The sequence below is a fragment of the Neoarius graeffei genome, chromosome 24 (genome assembly GCF_027579695.1).
Source record: "Neoarius graeffei isolate fNeoGra1 chromosome 24, fNeoGra1.pri, whole genome shotgun sequence".
NCBI lineage: Eukaryota > Metazoa > Chordata > Actinopteri > Siluriformes > Ariidae > Neoarius > Neoarius graeffei.
The window spans coordinates 46,337,231-46,355,358 of NC_083592.1; the positions used below are offsets into that span (position 1 = coordinate 46,337,231).

The following is an 18,128-nucleotide window of genomic DNA, read 5'->3' on the forward strand; positions in this document are numbered from 1 at the left end:
TTTGTCCAACTTTTTTGGAATCGGGGTTTTGTATATATATATATATATATATATATATATATATATATATATATATATATATGTGTGTGTGTGTGTGTGTGTGTGTGTGTGTGTGTGTGTGTGAGAGAGAGAGGACATTACATGGTGGTGTGAAGATATGAAGTTTATCTTTGAGTGACGCATGTATACATTCACGAGTGAGCAAAGTGAATGAATGAAAATACTTTTAACACGAGAACATAAACTTCATATCTTCGTGTGACTGTGTAATGTTCTTTATATTATATGGACACATTCACACACAAAAAAATGCAAGTTAATCAGAAGAATTTTAATTATGAACCGGTTCGCCATTTTGACAATGTGTGTCCAGTCAGCGGGAAAACACTGGGAGTGACGTCACCGGAGTGAAATATCAGGAATTCTTATACATACAAGACACTTTTTCGATGGAATAAAAACACGTGTTCTATTCCCTTCTAGCATGTTGCATTCATTTGGTTTGATAGCATGCAATACTGTTGGCATATCGCGTATCGTACGCATATTACGTCACTCTACCCAATGGAGAATGAGCGTTGAATATAGTGTACAATATTGCATGGTTGTCAAGACAACATGACCTCACACGTCAGAGACGTGAAACTTCCACGCTAGCGAGTGACTGTGACAATTTGTAAACAAACATGGCCGCCAGGTTTGCTTTGCTAAATATGGAAGATTTTGAGAGAGCTTTGAAAGAGAAAGATGCAATGAACACCCGGAATAAATGTATAATAATAATAATAATGGCTTTTTTCATGGTATATCAGATATATTCCATTTAGCTACTCATCTTCGACTTGTTCATTATCATGCTAGCTGAATGGAATATATCTGATGTACCACAAAAAAGCCAGCCAATATTATTTAAATATCTCACTCAGCTCTGCGATGTATTTTGTATGAAAAATGCGACTTTTTCAACACAAAAAGATAAACTTCATATCTTCAAGCCATCGTGTGATTTTCTTTTCATTATATCGACACATACACAAACAAAAAGTACCCAAATTTATCAAAACAATTCATTGATTTCCTCACGAGTGACATATAGAGATTTATATCGTTTTGGTTCTCCATGTCTCGGATGTAGGTTGTATGAAAAATACGAGTGGTGTATTTCCCAGGAAAACACTTGTGTCCATATAATATATATTAGTATGTTTGTGTGCATGTTTTTCACTCACAGCTGCACTGTCATAAGAGTGGGGGCTCATCACCCCGAAGGCTGGATAGTCGATTTTCTGTGCCAGACGAGTTCCTCTCTGCATCCTGCCACAGGAAACACAACGTGAGCAGCTCATTCACTTAGATTTGTTCAATTACAGCTCCAACTGATCGAATCTGTCACGCTTGGCTCCGAAAACAAATGATGCTGTTTGCAATATTCATTTTGTTTGTGAACACTGCCTCTTACCTCACCCAGCACACTCCAAACAAAACCAAAGCCACTGAAGCCACCATAAGACACACTCCTGCTGTAACTGAGGGAGAGAAAGAGTGCAAGAAAGAGAGAGGAGACAGAAATAGCCCACTGGTTAATTATATGCAAAACCATCCATATAATATAAATCTTATTAGACGATTAGTGACAGATGAAGCACTTATTCATCAAAGATGCATAGAAACGAGGATAGATTTGAGTGCATGAACACATCTGCGTCTGATTCCTTAAACTATCATACATAAAAATGAGTGGTCAGCGTATATATATATATCAGCATATCCCTCCCACTGATTTACATAATGACATTCACGTCATATACATATGACACCCTATTTTACCCTCATATACCGGTACATCTATTTTGTGTGAAACACGCCCTAATTTATGTTATTGTGACAGTGAGCCTGCGACAAAAATGCATTCAGGACACTACCAGAGTTATCCAAGATCCTAGGAAATAAGTAATAAAATTATCCTTTTCAGAAGCCTTGATTTCAAAATCAAGTGTTGGAAAGGATATTTCAATATGTTTGCCTTTTACAATTCATAGTTTTTAACAAAATTTGCTTTTGCTTGAGTAAGATTTTTAGCTACCATCTGATTTTCCTTATCAGAGATTCATAAAGTATGAAGCAGAGCACTAAAACAAATTCAGACCGAAAATGCTACATAAAAACCAAATAGTTAAGGGTTTTAATCATTTGTAATATGTTATATAAGACGACTGAGTCAAAGTATTATAAATAGGTATGTAATGATATATCATGTGATGATAAATCACAATATAATTTGATGACGATTTGTCAAATGATTGTCAAATTTGTAATAAAATAAATAAAAATGAATCATGGTTATCATCAGGCCACGCAATCTCTTAGTGGTAATTATGTTGTTTAGACAGCAGCGGGTAGATTAACACAATAGATGTGACTTCACCGTAGGTGGAAGTAACACAGCTCTAATGCTGCAAAAAAACCAAAAAAACACCCCACAAACATAAAAATCAGATCTAAAATGGGAAAGAGCTGTTGTATCATTGACTGTACAAATAGATTTAACAATTTTAATAGATTTAAAAATAGATTGAAATCGCAGCTCTTTTTACAGATTGCTGAAAGCTAAAGAGAAGCAAATGAAGGTAGTGCAGATGCTCATAAAAGTTTATTAAGGAAAAGTCTATTTGTGATTAACTTTTTATTTTTAATCAAAGCAATATTTTAGCTAATAGGCTATTATATTTTACTCCAACTTTTACAAATGTGAATAAATAATTAGTGTTGGTTTTTAATAAAATGAAACAAAAGGGTTTTTTTAATTAATTTAACGAAAGGAATACGTACATTGATAACGAATAAGAAAATAAATGTTGCTTTTTTTAACAAATATTGTGGGAAAATTGAATCGTGAACCCAATATCGTGAACCGAACTGAACCATAAATTGGGTGAATCGTTTCGCTCCCATCACACCAACACAATAAAAGAGTCCATGAATAAGGCATACCGATAAAAGAGTGGTCCTCAGATGGGAAGGGCACAATGAGCGGCACGCTCTGCATGGCTGATAACAGAGCACTGACAGTGCTGGGACTGGAGCTGGTGGCACTGGAGCTGGTGGTGGTGGATGATGTGGTCAGAGTGTGTGTTAGAGGCTGTTGTACTGCGTCGTAGCTGGGTGAGGATTCCATTCTGTGGTGACTCCTTGGCCATTCCGAGTCACCTTTGATATGAGGGGCAGCCTGAGAGGGTGCTGAAGAGTAACACAAAGGTGTTATGGCAAGTTCAAATAACTAATTAAATCTCCTGAACTCCAGTGGGTTCGTGATTGTCTGCTGGAAATCACAACCCGCCATTTTAAAGTTACTATATTTATTACTGAGTTCTTCGCATTATGAGCCTTTTTCATTGGCCACTTGAATTGAATGAGTGTAATCCAAACCTTACTAGCTAAAAAATCCTCTTCTTCAATAATATAAATCAGCATAATATTAATATTTTTTGGGGCGGCATGGTGGTGTAGTGGTTAGCGCTGTCGCCTCACAGCAAGAAGGTCCGGGTTCGAGCCCCATGGCCGGCGAGGGCCTTTCTGTGCGGAGTTTGCATGTTCTCCCCGTGTCCGCGTGGGTTTCCTCCGGGTGCTCCGGTTTCCCCCACAGTCCAAAGACATGCAGGTTAGGTTAACTGGTGACTCTAAATTGCCCGTGAATGTGAGTGTGAATGGTTGTCTGTGTCTATGTGTCAGCCCTGTGATGACCTGGTGACTTGTCCAGGGTGTACCCCGCCTTTCGCCAGTAGTCAGCTGGGATAGGCTCCAGCTTGCCTGCGACCCTGTAGAACAGGATAAAGCGGCTACAGATAATGAGATGAGATTAATATTTTTCCTCTTTAAAGAGGCACCATTACTACAGCATATCTATTATAGCATATCGATGATATATCTATTAAGTCAGTGTGTGTATGTGTAAGTATGATTTATCTTAAAGCCACCTGGAACTGTATTAAAACATTTTATGGTTACAACAAGTGGTATTGCTGCAACATTAGTTTACTAAACAAAGCTAAAAATCTTCTTGGAATAAAATTTAAGTCACCTTGAAAATAGTCTTGAAACCTGGACTTTAGTAAAAAAAATGTAGCTAGGAACCATGTAATTTCACGGAAAGACACAATTCTGACTGACAAAATTGGGCAACAGGAGAAAGTCAGACTCTTGTTCACTCATGAATACATGAGCTGATAGTCGATGAGACGCGGACCACTGAGTCGGCTATAAACCATGTACGACAAGATTGAGTGGAATAATTGTTTTATTTGGCCGACATTCAATGGATTTTGAGAAATGGAGCATTTTTATTTTTAGCAAATTCGATAAATAAAAACTTTATACAAAACATCCGACAAAATCATTTCCGCTTAGAATGTAAACAAACCGGTGAAATGACAGGAGCAATTTGTGAAAAATGCAATAATAAAAATTCTTGGAAAAAAAAGATACGTTCTTACCATCAAATACTTTCATTCCATATTTTGTTCCTTTTTTTTTGGTATTTTTTAGGGTTTTGTTTTTGAGTAGAGTTTTTTATTTCGTCCTTGGTTGATTCAGCAACACAATCCGCCATTTTGTTTTTCTCTACTCATGAGCCGATAGTCTAGTAGTAGAGTAGCCAAACAGAGTGTGCGATTGCTCATATCCAGTGAATGTGGATATAATAACTGTTATACAGTATATCTAAAAGTTCATTGTGTTATGGTGTTCAAATCTGTTTTCTCGTTGGAAATTTGTAGAGAGTCAGATTTCAACTTTCAAGATTCTGAAGCTTGTGGCCAGAAAAGTGTGTTGCTGAGACGAGTCCTGAACACATGACAGGTGAGTCATACAATTTAAGAGCAGGTCCTTATACATCCAAATACAGGCCATATAACACCAGTTTATCAGAAGAATGGGATGAGCTGATGCAGGATTAGACGCCTTTGCAACTTCATACAATCAGGATTTCTTAGATCAGGTGCTTTTTTGTGGAACTGTTTTTTTTTTAATAATAAATAAATATAAAAGACAATAAATGATGAGAGGCTTTAAAATAAAACGTTTACCTGTGTGTTTCATCTCGGACTCTCTGTGTTTGGTTATGATTGAAGAGAGGAAGTCGATCTCTTCATCCAGTTCAGGATGCATCGCCACTTCTTCTGGACATTAGAAAGAAAGATGTATTTATTTTTATTAAACAACTTGGTAAACCTTGATCATGCCTTGTACAGTGGGGCAAAAAAGTATTTAGTCAGCCACCAATTGTGCAAGTTCTCCCACTTAAAAAGATGAGAGAGGCCTGTAATTTTCATCATAGGTACACTTCAACTATGAGAGACAGAATGGGGGGAAAGAATCCAGGAAATCACATTGTAGGATTTTTAATGAATTAATTGGTAAATTCCTCGGTAAAATAAGTATTTGGTCACCTACAAACAAGCAAGATTTCTGGCTCTCACAGACCTCTAACAACTTCTTTAAGAGGCTCCTCTGTCCTCCACTCGTTACCTGTATTAATGGCACCTGTTTGAACTCGTTATCAGTATAAAAGACACCTGTCCACAACCTCAAACAGTCACACTCCAAACTCCACTATGGCCAAGACCAAAGAGCTGTCAAAGGACACCAGAAACAAAATTGTAGACCTGCACCAGGCTGGGAAGACTGAATCTGCAATAGGTAAGCAGCTTGGTGTGAAGAAATCAACTGTGGGAGCAATTATTAGAAAATGGAAAACATACAAGACCACTGATAATCTCCCTCGATCTGGGGCTCCACGCAAGATCTCACCCCGTGGGGTCAAAATGATCACAAGAACGGTGAGCAAAAATCCCAGAACCACACGGGGGGACCTAGTGAATGACCTGCAGAGAGCTGGGACCAAAGTAACAAAGGCTACCATCAGTAACGCACTACGCCGCCAGGGACTCAAATCCTGCAGTGCCAGACGTGTCCCCCTGCTTAAGCCAGTACATGTCCAGGCCCATCTGAAGTTTGCTAGAGAGCATTTGGATGATCCAGAAGAGGATTGGGAGAATGTCATATGGTCAGATGAAACCAAAATAGAACTTTTTGGTAAAAACTCAACTTGTCGTGTTTGGAGGAGAAAGAATGCTGAGTTGCATCCAAAGAACACCATACCTACTGTGAAGCATGGGGGTGGAAACATCATGCTTTGGGGCTGTTTTTCTGCAAAGGGACCAGGACGACTGATCCGTGTAAAGGAAAGAATGAATGGGGCCATGTATCGTGAGATTTTGAGTGAAAACCTCCTTCTATCAGCAAGGGCACTGAAGATGAAACGTGGCTGGGTCTTTCAGCATGACAATGATCCCAAACACACTGCCCGGGCAACGAAGGAGTGGCTTCGTAAGAAGCATTTCAAGGTCCTGGAGTGGCCTAGCCAGTCTCCAGATCTCAACCCCATAGAAAATCTTTGGAGGGAGTTGAAAGTCCGTGTTGCCCAGCGACAGCCCCAAAACATCACTGCTCTAGAGGAGATCTGCATGGAGGAATGGGCCAAAATACCAGCAACAGTGTGTGAAAACCTTGTGAAGACTTACAGAAAACGTTTGACCTCTGTCATTGCCAACAAAGGGTATATAACAAAGTATTGAGATGAACTTTTGTTATTGACCAAATACTTATTTTCCACCATAATTTGCAAATAAATTCTTTAAAAATCAGACAATGTGATTTTCTGGATTTTTTTTTCTCATTCTGTCTCTCATAGTTGAAGTGTACCTATGATGAAAATTACAGGCCTCTCTCATCTTTTTAAGTGGGAGAACTTGCACAATTGGTGACTGACTAAATACTTTTTGCCCCACTGTATATAAAATTTCGTCATGGACGTTATATGTGATTATGACTCTAAAACCCCGTGTACATCTTGAGTACCAGGATTATATGCACATATAGGGATTGTTTAGAACAGAATGCAGGTGCAGCTTTATCATAACCTCCGAGATGTTGGATTTATCAGGATGTACCTAAGTTAATGTTATAAATAGCTTATTTGCAAGCGACTGTATATACTAGAGGATTTCTAAACAACGAAGTATTGCTTAAAATGACAAAACAGCAGAAAAGCTGTACCTGCATTGACCTTAATGAGGGTCCAAATTCGATTTCTTTAGTCCATTAAAGTCACAAAATGCTGATTTGTATACTGATACAAAATACTGTAAGCTATTATAGCTTGTTAACAGACTACACTTTCAAAATATAACGAGGACAAAACTGGCCATATTGATAAGTGGTGAGGACATGTCTCCAATTTAAGTGATATCTATGGACACCGCTATAAGGAATATACATTAGCTAAGTGCTTTACTGCCAGTGAAACAATGAAAAACGGCTACTGGAATTAATAGGTGGAGAGCTTCAAGATCAAAAGGGGGAATAAATGAAAATGCTGCAAATTGTGTGTGTGTGTGTGTCTGTGTTGCATGCTGATGTATGCAGAATGTGTGTGTGGGTGGATAAGGCAGCACGCCGGCCTGCAGTGCTTCTCTGTCTACGTGAGCGTTGAGGACTGGGGAGGAGCCTAATCAAAGTCATGAATGAAAATCACCACCATGGCAACCAATGGACAGGGGAATAAATACACCCCAATGACACAGCAGGCCGACTGAAGGATTTAAAACAATCGAGGATAAGAAAAACGGCTATCTATCAGTCCCAGTCTTTACTGGAACGTTCCATGTGTCAGTGATAAAGGTTCAGTTTCTAACAATGCAAAGCAAATTTCACATTCGCTCTTTAGCTTTCCACGGCTACTAAACATGGAAAGGCTTTTTCATCTTTTCAGAGACTTTTTTCCACTTAGTGTCAAAGGGAACAGTTGAACGCAGCCCAAGTTACGCTAAGTTTTCTCCTTTGTGTAACTCGAATCATTAAGGATTAACAGCACTGTATGTATACAAGGGTGTATGTTAATTAATATATACGCTGGTGTAAGAGTGTAACAAGGCCGTACAAGTCAATATGATCAAGATGACTGTCTGGTAAACTTCGCAGACTAGCCCTGTGTCTGAAATCGCTCACTCCTCCCTATATAAGGAATTACTATATAGAGGACTATATAGTGAGCTCATTGGTAAAATGAAAAAACACTTTCGGACACGAGTCCGTTGCGCTGGTATTTGCGTCATTACTGTCGCGCAATTAAAATGTGCCAGATCAGTCGGCTGGTGGGTTTTCAAAATAATAAACACATGCATGTGTTTTTGTGATAAATCCATATTATACAGAGCGCATTTCCCACATTAATCAATACAAAGTACCTGCATCTTTCAGTTCTTTTAAATCAAGGCTGAATACTTTCTTCTTTGCCGCTGCCTTTTATTAAATCAAATTTGAGACTTTTAATTTGATTTCTTTCAGCGCGACTGCAGTGCATGATGGGATATATTGCTTTGGTTAGTGACCATCGGTTGTACACTACTTTTCGTGATGCACTGTGGGATACTTTGAGTGCATTATATAGGGTATAAATCATCAGCACTACAAAATGGCGTCCTCACTATATAGTGCCCTATATAGTGAGTAGGGAGCGATTTCAGACACAGCGTAGGAGTCACCACCAGTTACTTCTTCTCTTCTTCAACAACCAGAAAAGAAATCATGATCACTATTGAGTTTCTCAAACAGGATACCGAGAGGCCGAGCCATCCCATACGCAAGAATTTATGTTTGTCTGTGTCTGTATTTGAACACTAACTAGCCAACTCACTCTACATATTAACCAGAATGTCAAGGATGTAGTTGCTCATCCGGCCTGCCATCAAAACAACTCTGATGACCAAAACATCAAACAGAACTGAAATGTGACAATGTGAGAGAGGACCAACCGCCACGACAAATTGTTTACAACAGGAAAATCAACAAAGGACTAAATTTTGTTCCCCGAGGGAAGATCTACCCAAAACATTGATCAGAACTAGAAACGCATGACAAATGAGAGAGGCGATACAATTCTAGTCAGAAGAAAATGTGTTAAGTTGACCTCATTACTAATTTGTTAGCAAAAAATTGACAATACAATGACTAAGTTTTGTGCAGAAGGTTGAGTTCTTTCAAATAAAACAATCAGAACAGAAATCCATTGAGAACTGAGGGAGGAGATATGAATTAACTGAAAATAAACAAAGCTGTAAACAAATCATTTACAACAGGAAAATCAACAACCAACCAAGTTTTGTTCCTCAAAGGAAGCTCTACCCAAAACATCGATCAGAACCGAAATCAGATGAGAAATGAGAGAGGAGATAACATTCTAGTGAGAGGCCTGGAAAATTCATTAATTTGGCCTAATTATTAGCTCGTTAGCAAAAAAATTCTTCCCCCTGTGCTGCTACCTTGTCGTGGTGGGAAGGCTTGAGTGCCTCAAGGATCCTGTGGGCCATACCGGCGGGGGCTCTTAAGCCCCTGGCAGGTCCAACCATGCCGGGCAGGTTACGAGTGAGAGGTCAGACGAAAGGCAGTACACCACCACCAACAACAACAACAACAGTCGGGCAGATGGAGCTTATCAGCCATGGCAGGCAGTCCATCTAGGGGAAGGAAAACCCTGACTCCAAACCACCAGCTACCAGTACTCTCTCTCTACATTTCACTGCCATGGCTAAGTGGCTGCAGTTTAGTCGTGGCCAGGATGTTATGTTCTGTATCCCTCCTGGCACAACACGGCTGAATTGAGAGGGAGGTCGTGGAGCTTGGGCAACCCACAGTCTCTGACTTCTTTCTCACCCTCTGCTTTACTTGCCCAGGACTCAATGGCTCTTTCACCAAAGACCTGTGGCGACGGGCGAGTGGCAACGGCGGCAGGTGTAAGATGGCGCTGGGAGCCGCTAGCCACGGACCTGCACGCAGGCGGTCAGGACTGGATGGTCGCTCTCTGCCCACATGAGGCAAGGGTAGGATTCGGCAGCCATCCTGGTGACGGAGCAGCCCTCTTCAGGGTTAGCACTGCTCCCCCCTGCAGGGGAAGGGTCTAGAAAAGGTGACCTAAAGAAAGCTTGTCTCAGCTCATCCTGTCAGAGCACCGCAGCTGTCTGGACATCTAACAATGCGGTCGAAACCAGAGACAATATGCACCAAAGCACACACACAAGAAGACAATGCTTTGTGTTGGAGTCTGGAACGTCAGAACCCTGATGGATAGGAATGACTCTGACCGACCAGAACGACGCACAGCTCTTGTAGCACATGAGCTACAATGGTACAACATTGACATTGCTGCATTGAGCGAAACACGCTTGGCCGATACAGGGGAGGTAACTGAGACTGGTGGCGGATACACATTCTTCTGGTCAGGAAAGTGTCAGGACGAGCCCAGAGAATCTGCAGTTGGCTTCACCATCCGTACCCCACTTGTGAGAAACCTAGAAACCCTTCCCAGAGGAATTAATGATCGCCTTATGGTAATGAGACTAGCCCTGAAAGGGAGGACGCAGCTGACACTCATCAGTGCATATGCCCCTACCATGAGCTATGCACAAGAGCAGAAAGAACTATTCTATGAGAAACTCGCACATTTGCTGCACGCTGTACCCAAACATGACAAGTTGTTGCTTATGGGAGACTTCAATCCTCGCGTGGGCAGTGACTCTCAATCATGGCCAGATGTCATAGGACCCCACGGTATAGGGATGGAAAACTCAAATGGCCAGATGCTCCTCACTCTCTGCTCTGAGCATGGCCTCACAGTCACAAACACCCTGTACCAGCTACCAGACATCCACAAGGTCACTTGGATGCACCCCCGCTCAAAGCGTTGGCATCAAATTGACTTTATAATAACAAGACGGCAAGACATTCGAGATGTGCGCATCACAAGGGCAATGAGAGGAGCTGACTGCTGGACTGATCACACGCTGCTGCGATCAAAGCTCTTCTTCTCAACTGCCAGTGCACACCATACACACAGGAGGAGGAATGACAGCATCAAGAAGAAGCTTGATATCTCGAAACTCTCACATCCAGAAACAAAAGAGTTGTTAGCACGAAACCTCGGGGAACAGATCAAGAATCTGCCCGCTGAAAGTAACCCAGAGAAAGCATGGGGAAACTTTCGCAAAGTAATGTATGGCACATCCGAACTCACACTAGGTCAAACAAAGCGCAAACACCAGGACTGGTTTGATAACAACAATGAAGAAATCACCAGCCTCCTCAAGCAAAAGCAAGAAGCTTTCACAAGATGGCTGAATGACAAGAACTCCACCGCAAAGCATGACCACTTGAAGCACCTCAGGAGTAAAGTCCAAACAGAACTCAGACGAATGAAGGACAAATGGTGGGAGTCCAAGGCTGCTGAACTGCAACAGTATGCAGATGAGCACAACACAAGAAAGTTCTTTGCTGGTCTGAAGGCAGTGTATGGCCCCTCTTCCAACGCTATGGCACCTGTCCGTTCAGCTGATGGTACTCTCCTTACAGAGAAAAGTGACATAACTGAGCGTTGGAGACAACACTTCAGTCAGCTGCTCAACAGACCCTCCAACATCAACCAACAGGCAATCCAGGACATGCCACAGCACCCACTTATGGCCTTTCTCGACGACCCTCCCAGCCTGGAGGAAACCCAGAAGGCCATTAAGCAACTCCAAGGAGGAAAAGCACCAGGGCCAGATGGTATACCTCCTGAGGTCCTCAAAGAAGGAGGGGAAGCTGTCACAGCCAAGCTGACAGAACTGATGCAAATGTTTTGGAAGGAGGGATCAGTACCACAAGACTTCAAAGATGCCAACATCATCCACTTTTACAAGCATAAAGGAGACAGAGCATCATGTGACAACCACAGGGGGATCTCGCTGCTGAGTGCTGCAGGGAAAGTCATGGCCCGCATTGTCCTCAACCGCATCACTCAGCACCTGTTGGACGACGTGGTGTCTGAAAGCCAGTGTGGCTTCAGAAGCAACAGAGGAACTATTGACATGATATTCACACTCCGTCAAATCCAGGAAAAGTGTCGCGAACAAAATCAAAACCTGTACATTATGTTTGTGGATTTAACAAAGGTGTTTGACACTGTTAGCCGTGAGGGCCTGTGGTTTATCCTGTCTAAACTGGGCTGTCCCCCGAAGTTTGTCTGCATCATCAGGTCCTTCCATGATGGGATGATGGCCCGTGTTGTGGGAAACGACACGGTGTCTGACTCTTTTCTGATCACGAATGGTGTAAAACAAGGATGTGTTATGGCACCCACCCTTTTCAGCCTCATGTTTGCTACCGTGCTGTTCAAAGCAGTCTCTGTGACAGATGCAGGGGTAACCATCCGCTACAGATGTGACGGGCGGGTCTTTGACCTACGGCGTCTTAAAGCTAAAACCAAAGTACTGCAGGCCCTAGTGAGAGACTTCCTCTTTGCAGATGATTGCGCCCTTGCTGCTCTCAGCGAAGCAGATCTGCAAGAACTCACAAGTTACCTGTCAACAGCCAGCAAAGCCTTTGGTTTGGCAATTAGCCTGAAGAAAACAGAAGAAGTGATGCTTCAGCCTGCACCAGGGCTGTCACTACCAGCCCCTCACATTGTGATTGAAGGAACAGAGCTGAACAATGTAGAGAGCTTTACCTACCTGGGAAGTACACTGACCTCATCCTGCAGTATGGACAAAGAAGTGTCAAACAGGATTGCGAAGGCAGGCTCCTCTTTCGGCAGGCTCTGGACACGGCTGTGGGGTGAATGTGGCATCAGACCCCAGACAAAACTGGCAGTCTACAAGGCAGTCGTCATTACAGCCCTTCTTTACAGTTGTGAAACATGGACACTGTACAAAAAGCAGCTAAAAGCACTGGACAGATTTCACCTCTGCTGCTTGCGCAAGATCATCTGTATCTCCTGGACAGACAAGGTTCCCAATACAGAAGTGCTCCGTAGAGCAAACATGCCTGGCATTCATCATGAAAGCTCAACTGAGATGGGCTGGCCATGTGGTACGAATGGACGATTCACGACTCCCGAAGACAGTGTTCTACTGCGAGCTTGCTTCTGGCACGAGAAAGGTCGGACGCCCCTACAAGCGCTTCAAGGACTCGTTGAAATCATCCCTTGCTGCATGCAGCATTTCACATCGAGAATGGGAGACCATTGCTGCAGACAGATGTGCCTGGCACCATGCTGTCTGCCAAGGAGTAAAAACCTTCGAGGAGAACAGACTTGACGAGCTGGATCGGAAACGACAAGATGGGAAGGAGAGGAGACCAGACCCCAGCACCACCGTCGTATGCCCAGTGTGCAGACGCACGTGTGCCTCAGCATTTGGGCTGCCATCCCATCTTAGACGCCATTGAAGTCATCATTGCGGAGTGATGGACATCCAAGAGAGAGAGCAAAAAACTGACAAAACAATGACCAAGTTTTGTGCAAAGTGATGAGTTCTTTCAAACAAAACAATCGGAACAGAAACCCGTGGAGAACTGATGGAGGAGATACGATTTAACTGAATTGTGGACGATGGACGAACAACAAACGCCACGCCATGGCAAAAACTCATCAGTCTTATGGACAGATGAGCTAATTACTTCATTACATTATTTTAGCAACTACGTCTTAACCAAGTTAATTAGGTTTCCAGGCAACCAAAGCATGGAATCGGGCAGAACATTAGCGCTTTCACTAGAAGTGTGCTAGCTAATGGATTTATGATTTGCCCACCTAATTGTAAGAGCACACTATGTTTTAATTACAGATAGTTACAGTTTTGCTCAACTGTGATAGAACCGGGATTCAGTGATTAGTAACAGTTGATAAATTTGTATGGAGGACAAAACGGCTCAAAAATCATAAAACAAAACAAACAGATAAATAATTAAATGCATTTATAGCTATACAGTATAATCCTATTGTAAAATATCAGTACATTTCATTATAATGAAATAATTTACATTTTCAAATTGCAATTTAAAAGTAAATTTAAATGTACTGTCTGCCAAAATAACATTTTTTTTTTGTTTCACAGTTTTTACTGACTCGTTTATTTGCACTTTTAAGAATGATGAATTTCTGAATGCTTTTCTTTTTATTTCAAAATGACATTTTTCAGAATCTGGAGACTTTCTGTCAGTGAATCACAGTGCATCGGTCCTAAATTGGTGATTGGTTGATCCTTGCAAATTCTCAGAGTTTGATTCAAGATAGATTAGATAGATGGATGGATTATCTAGATAGATGGATGGATGGATGGATGGATGGATGGATGGATGGATGGATGCCCTTCCCATGCCACAAGGCACATTGGGCAGCACCAATCTCCATTTCTATAGCCCTCGGCCTCTCGCCTATTACACTGCTACGGTTACAGTGGGAGGCCAGTCCTCTGGTAACCATGAGAGTTTGACTCCCTACTCACATCTACAGGGTTCTCCAGAAAATCTGAAGTAGTTGGCTAAAAAAAAAAAATAGTAGTAGGCGGCTCTGTAATCTAAGGCATGCTAATGCTAGGGAGGTCTGGAGGCATGGCCCCCTCAGAAAATTTTGAGATCTACATGCCTTCTGGTGCATTCTCAACTAATAAATTACTAACATTTTCCCTGTAAAATACTTGCAAAATATGTATGAAATTTCCCTCCCAATGTGTGCGTGCTTGGCTTTCTCAGTTCCCCTTTGTAGTACGCTGCCTGGCTCTGTAACACAACTACATGCTGAGCTTATTTGGTGCATGTGTAACGTACTTGATGTGCTTCTGGTGTGGTATTGAGTATTGTATTTCTTATCTAGTGTTTATACTGTTTATTTATTTATTTATTTATTTATTTATTTATACTGTTTATATTGTTTGTCTGAGTGTTTAGTCTATGTCTAGTTCTTATCTAGAGTGTTTATACTGTTTATATTGTTTGTTTGTTTTTTCAATTATTCTATTTTTATTTTTATTTATTGCATTGCCTGTTTGCACCGTGGGTCAGAGAGGACTGAAATTTCATCTGTGCTGTAAGTCGAGCATGTATAGCATATTTGACAATAAAGTTGACTTGACTTGTATAGTTTTAATTTCAGCATAAATATTTGCATACAATTAGTTATTTGCACTTGCACTTTATAAGTATGAAGCCTTAGCTAAGGGACCAGGCCCTTCTACATGGGAACTTAGGTACTCTGGGTAGTTTCTGAATATGAAAATAACAATTCTTAGATATGAAAATATTAATTACGATTTATATGTACAAACCTGCAGAAAACATAGACTTTAGATTTATTTGACCCACGGAAGGTTTTAGTTTCTTCTCCGGTGGCATTTTGTGAAAACCGAGTGAAATCGTTTGCAACAACCACCAACTTCGTCTTTACCGTCTGCTATGGTGTGGTCACGTGGTCTGGCTCAGCCAATCAGAGCACGAGAACCGATCAACAAATATGGTGTCGCTTCCGGTCATGCTAGACCTGAATTGAAGACAATTTCATGGTGGAATAATTGGATTTGCAGCAAATTATGGGCAGTGGAGATGATATAAAATCGCTTGAATGTTGAAAGGCAAGTTTTTATTTTTTTCTGGGATCGAGTAGCCGGCGCAGACCGTCTGTGTAGGCGGAGAAAACCGCCAGTCACCGGCGCTTGTGGACAGCTCTGCATCTATATTGCGGCAGATATCTATACTGCAGTTGATTATGAGTTTGATTTTTTTTTTACATTTATATTTAATTTCTTCCTTCGCATTCTCACAAGCATGCACTATTAAACACCAAGCCGCATCGTGAACATTATAAAAATCATAACATCTTTCAGAAAAAGTGATAAACTCTGGCCATCAGGCTGATTAATATTGCAAAACAATCAAAGAATGTATCCGAGGATCAGGCCGTCATTCCTGAAGCGAACTCAAAGTGAGAGTATCTTCACTGAATCCACAAGATGAGGAGAATACCCCATCTGGACTGAGAGGTAGAGATGGACGGACTGCTGAATCTTTCCTGCTGCAGTGTTTATTAGCTCTGCCTGCTGCCCCGTATTGATCACACGCCACCATCACCCGTGCTTTAATTCACGAGGTTACAGACAGCCCAAACTTCTCTTCTACCTGATATAAAGGAGCTGGATTCGAGCAGAGAGCTGTGCTTTATTTATTCACTCCCTCTTTAAATAGGTTTTTAGATTTACAGACGTATAACGAAAGAGAGCTAGGGTTTATTCCCAGCCGTGTTTGATGAAAGTGATTTCCTTTTGAATCGCTTGGCACTGCGGCACCGAGCGCAGAGAGCTGTGTTTGATTTATTCCTCCTCTCTCTCACATCTCCTGTTGCATTGTGAATGCTGCGTGGGTGAGAGAGGAGGAGAGAGAGCGATGCGAGACGAGGCAAGAGCGAGGAAGACTTGTCGAACGGGACATGAGAGAACGAGAGAGGCATGTAGAAGGAAAGCAAGGAAAATAGTGAATGCGTTGATGACGAGTGGTTGGTCATCATGACTAGAGTGGGATTCAATGCTGATTCTTCACTTGAAATATACACAGTAAATTACTGACTCCAGAACTATTGGCCCCCTCAAATCATCATCTCTTCTCTGACTCAATCGTTCGTCATTGCACACTCTCTCCAAAATCCCCATTACGTAGCTAAATTGCTCCTAATACCACGGTGCACTTCAGACTTCAATCACTGTACGAGAAATGAAATTGGTGTTAGTGAGACATCCCAATTTTACCTAAAGTGGAGGCTCAGATGTCAGATGTCTACACAGCTGCTTAGCTCAATGCAGCATTTAAGCCACAGGGGGAAAAAAAATGAGTCAGATCTAAAAGCATGTGGTCACAATAATAACAGTAATTATCGGACAGGACTGAGGCGTGGCTCATCAGGGTGATGACGGTAACAAAAGATGGTGACGGTAAGGACAAACACATGTTACGGGCATGTCAGCATGTCATTTACTAGAGACGCCTCCTCTCTCATCCTCCGAGTCACAATGCCTTTAACATCTCTAACTGTAGTAATACAGTATCAGTCAAAAGTTTGGACACACCTACTCATCATAGGTTGTTCTGTATTTGGACCATTTTCTACATTATAGAACAATACTGAAGATATTAAAACTATGAAATAACAAATGGAACATGTATGGAATTGTATGTTAAAAAAAATGTTAAAACACAAAAAATGTTTCAGATTCTTCAGCGTATCCAGCGTTTACCTTGATGGTGCTTTGCACACTATTGGCGTTATCTTAACCAGCTTAATGACGTCATCACCTGGAATGCTTTTCAATTAACAGGTGCCTTGTCAAAAGTTAATTAGTGGATGAGTTTCTTGCCTTCTTAATGTGTTTGAGATCAAACAGTAAAGAGTAAATAATAATACAAACAATAAATAGCCCTATTCAACAACTGTAGCTATCTATGTTATTCTATCCACATTCACTGGATATGAGCAATCGTGCGCTCTGATTGGCTACTCTACTACTAGGATATCAGCTCATATAGAGGTTTTCGACCCACGTGACCGTTGCCATGTCAACAAGTAGACGGCGCCATTTTGACGGTCACAAATATGGCGACTACCGGTAGCGATACACTGTTGATCATGACGAAGTCTCATTGTCGAGTATTTTATCCGGCCTAGATGATGCGAGTAACAAGCGATATCACCAGAAAATCAATGATGCTGGTGTACGTAATCTGTACATGTTACCAGGCTATCTTTTTCTGGCTTTGCAGTGCTGCAGCGCGGGTGATCTTCCTGACCTGCAGTCAGGCATGTGGGAAATACCAGGGAAAAAACATAAAAGAAAAAGGAGTGAGATGCAGAAAACACCTTCACTATCCAGTGACGTAGGGCATTTACAGGGCGAGCAGAGGGAGAGGTATTTGCAAAAACTGAGGTTAGCAGGCTTAGAGAACGACGTTTACCTGCTTCCACCAGGATTGTTCACTGACGTACGGAAGTACACGAAGCCCTCGTCTTTACCTGACTTCGGCCCACATGATCTGTATACCTATGTCGTTAAAAACCAGGCTGGGTAACATGCCTACATCAGCGGGTCGTCCCTGGAGCCAGTGGTCGCCATCTTATTACAGCTAAGGTTTGTTCACATTTTCATTTACTTTCGGTCCTCAGGATAAACAAAATGTTATTAAATGTCATTGAAATAACTTCTTAGTCTGTTGAGACATGG

General features: G+C 41.6%; 1 protein-coding gene across 2 annotated transcripts in view; it reads right to left on the bottom strand.

The window, feature by feature from the left end:
* npdc1b (neural proliferation, differentiation and control, 1b) overlaps window positions 1-18,128 on the bottom strand; it is a 66,622-nt gene that overhangs the window by 8,869 nt on the left and 39,625 nt on the right. Inside the window, exons 3-6 of one of the 2 annotated variants that reach the window (XM_060906719.1) lie at window positions 5,082-5,171; window positions 2,992-3,237; window positions 1,460-1,526; window positions 1,230-1,314 (exon numbers count right to left, since the gene is read on the bottom strand). In XM_060906719.1, the coding sequence (XP_060762702.1) occupies window positions 1,230-1,314; window positions 1,460-1,526; window positions 2,992-3,237; window positions 5,082-5,171 (488 nt within the window). Of the gene's footprint in view, window positions 1-1,229; window positions 1,315-1,459; window positions 1,527-2,991; window positions 3,238-5,081; window positions 5,175-18,128 lie in introns of both variants that reach the window. The other variant, XM_060906718.1, reaches the window with a different exon arrangement.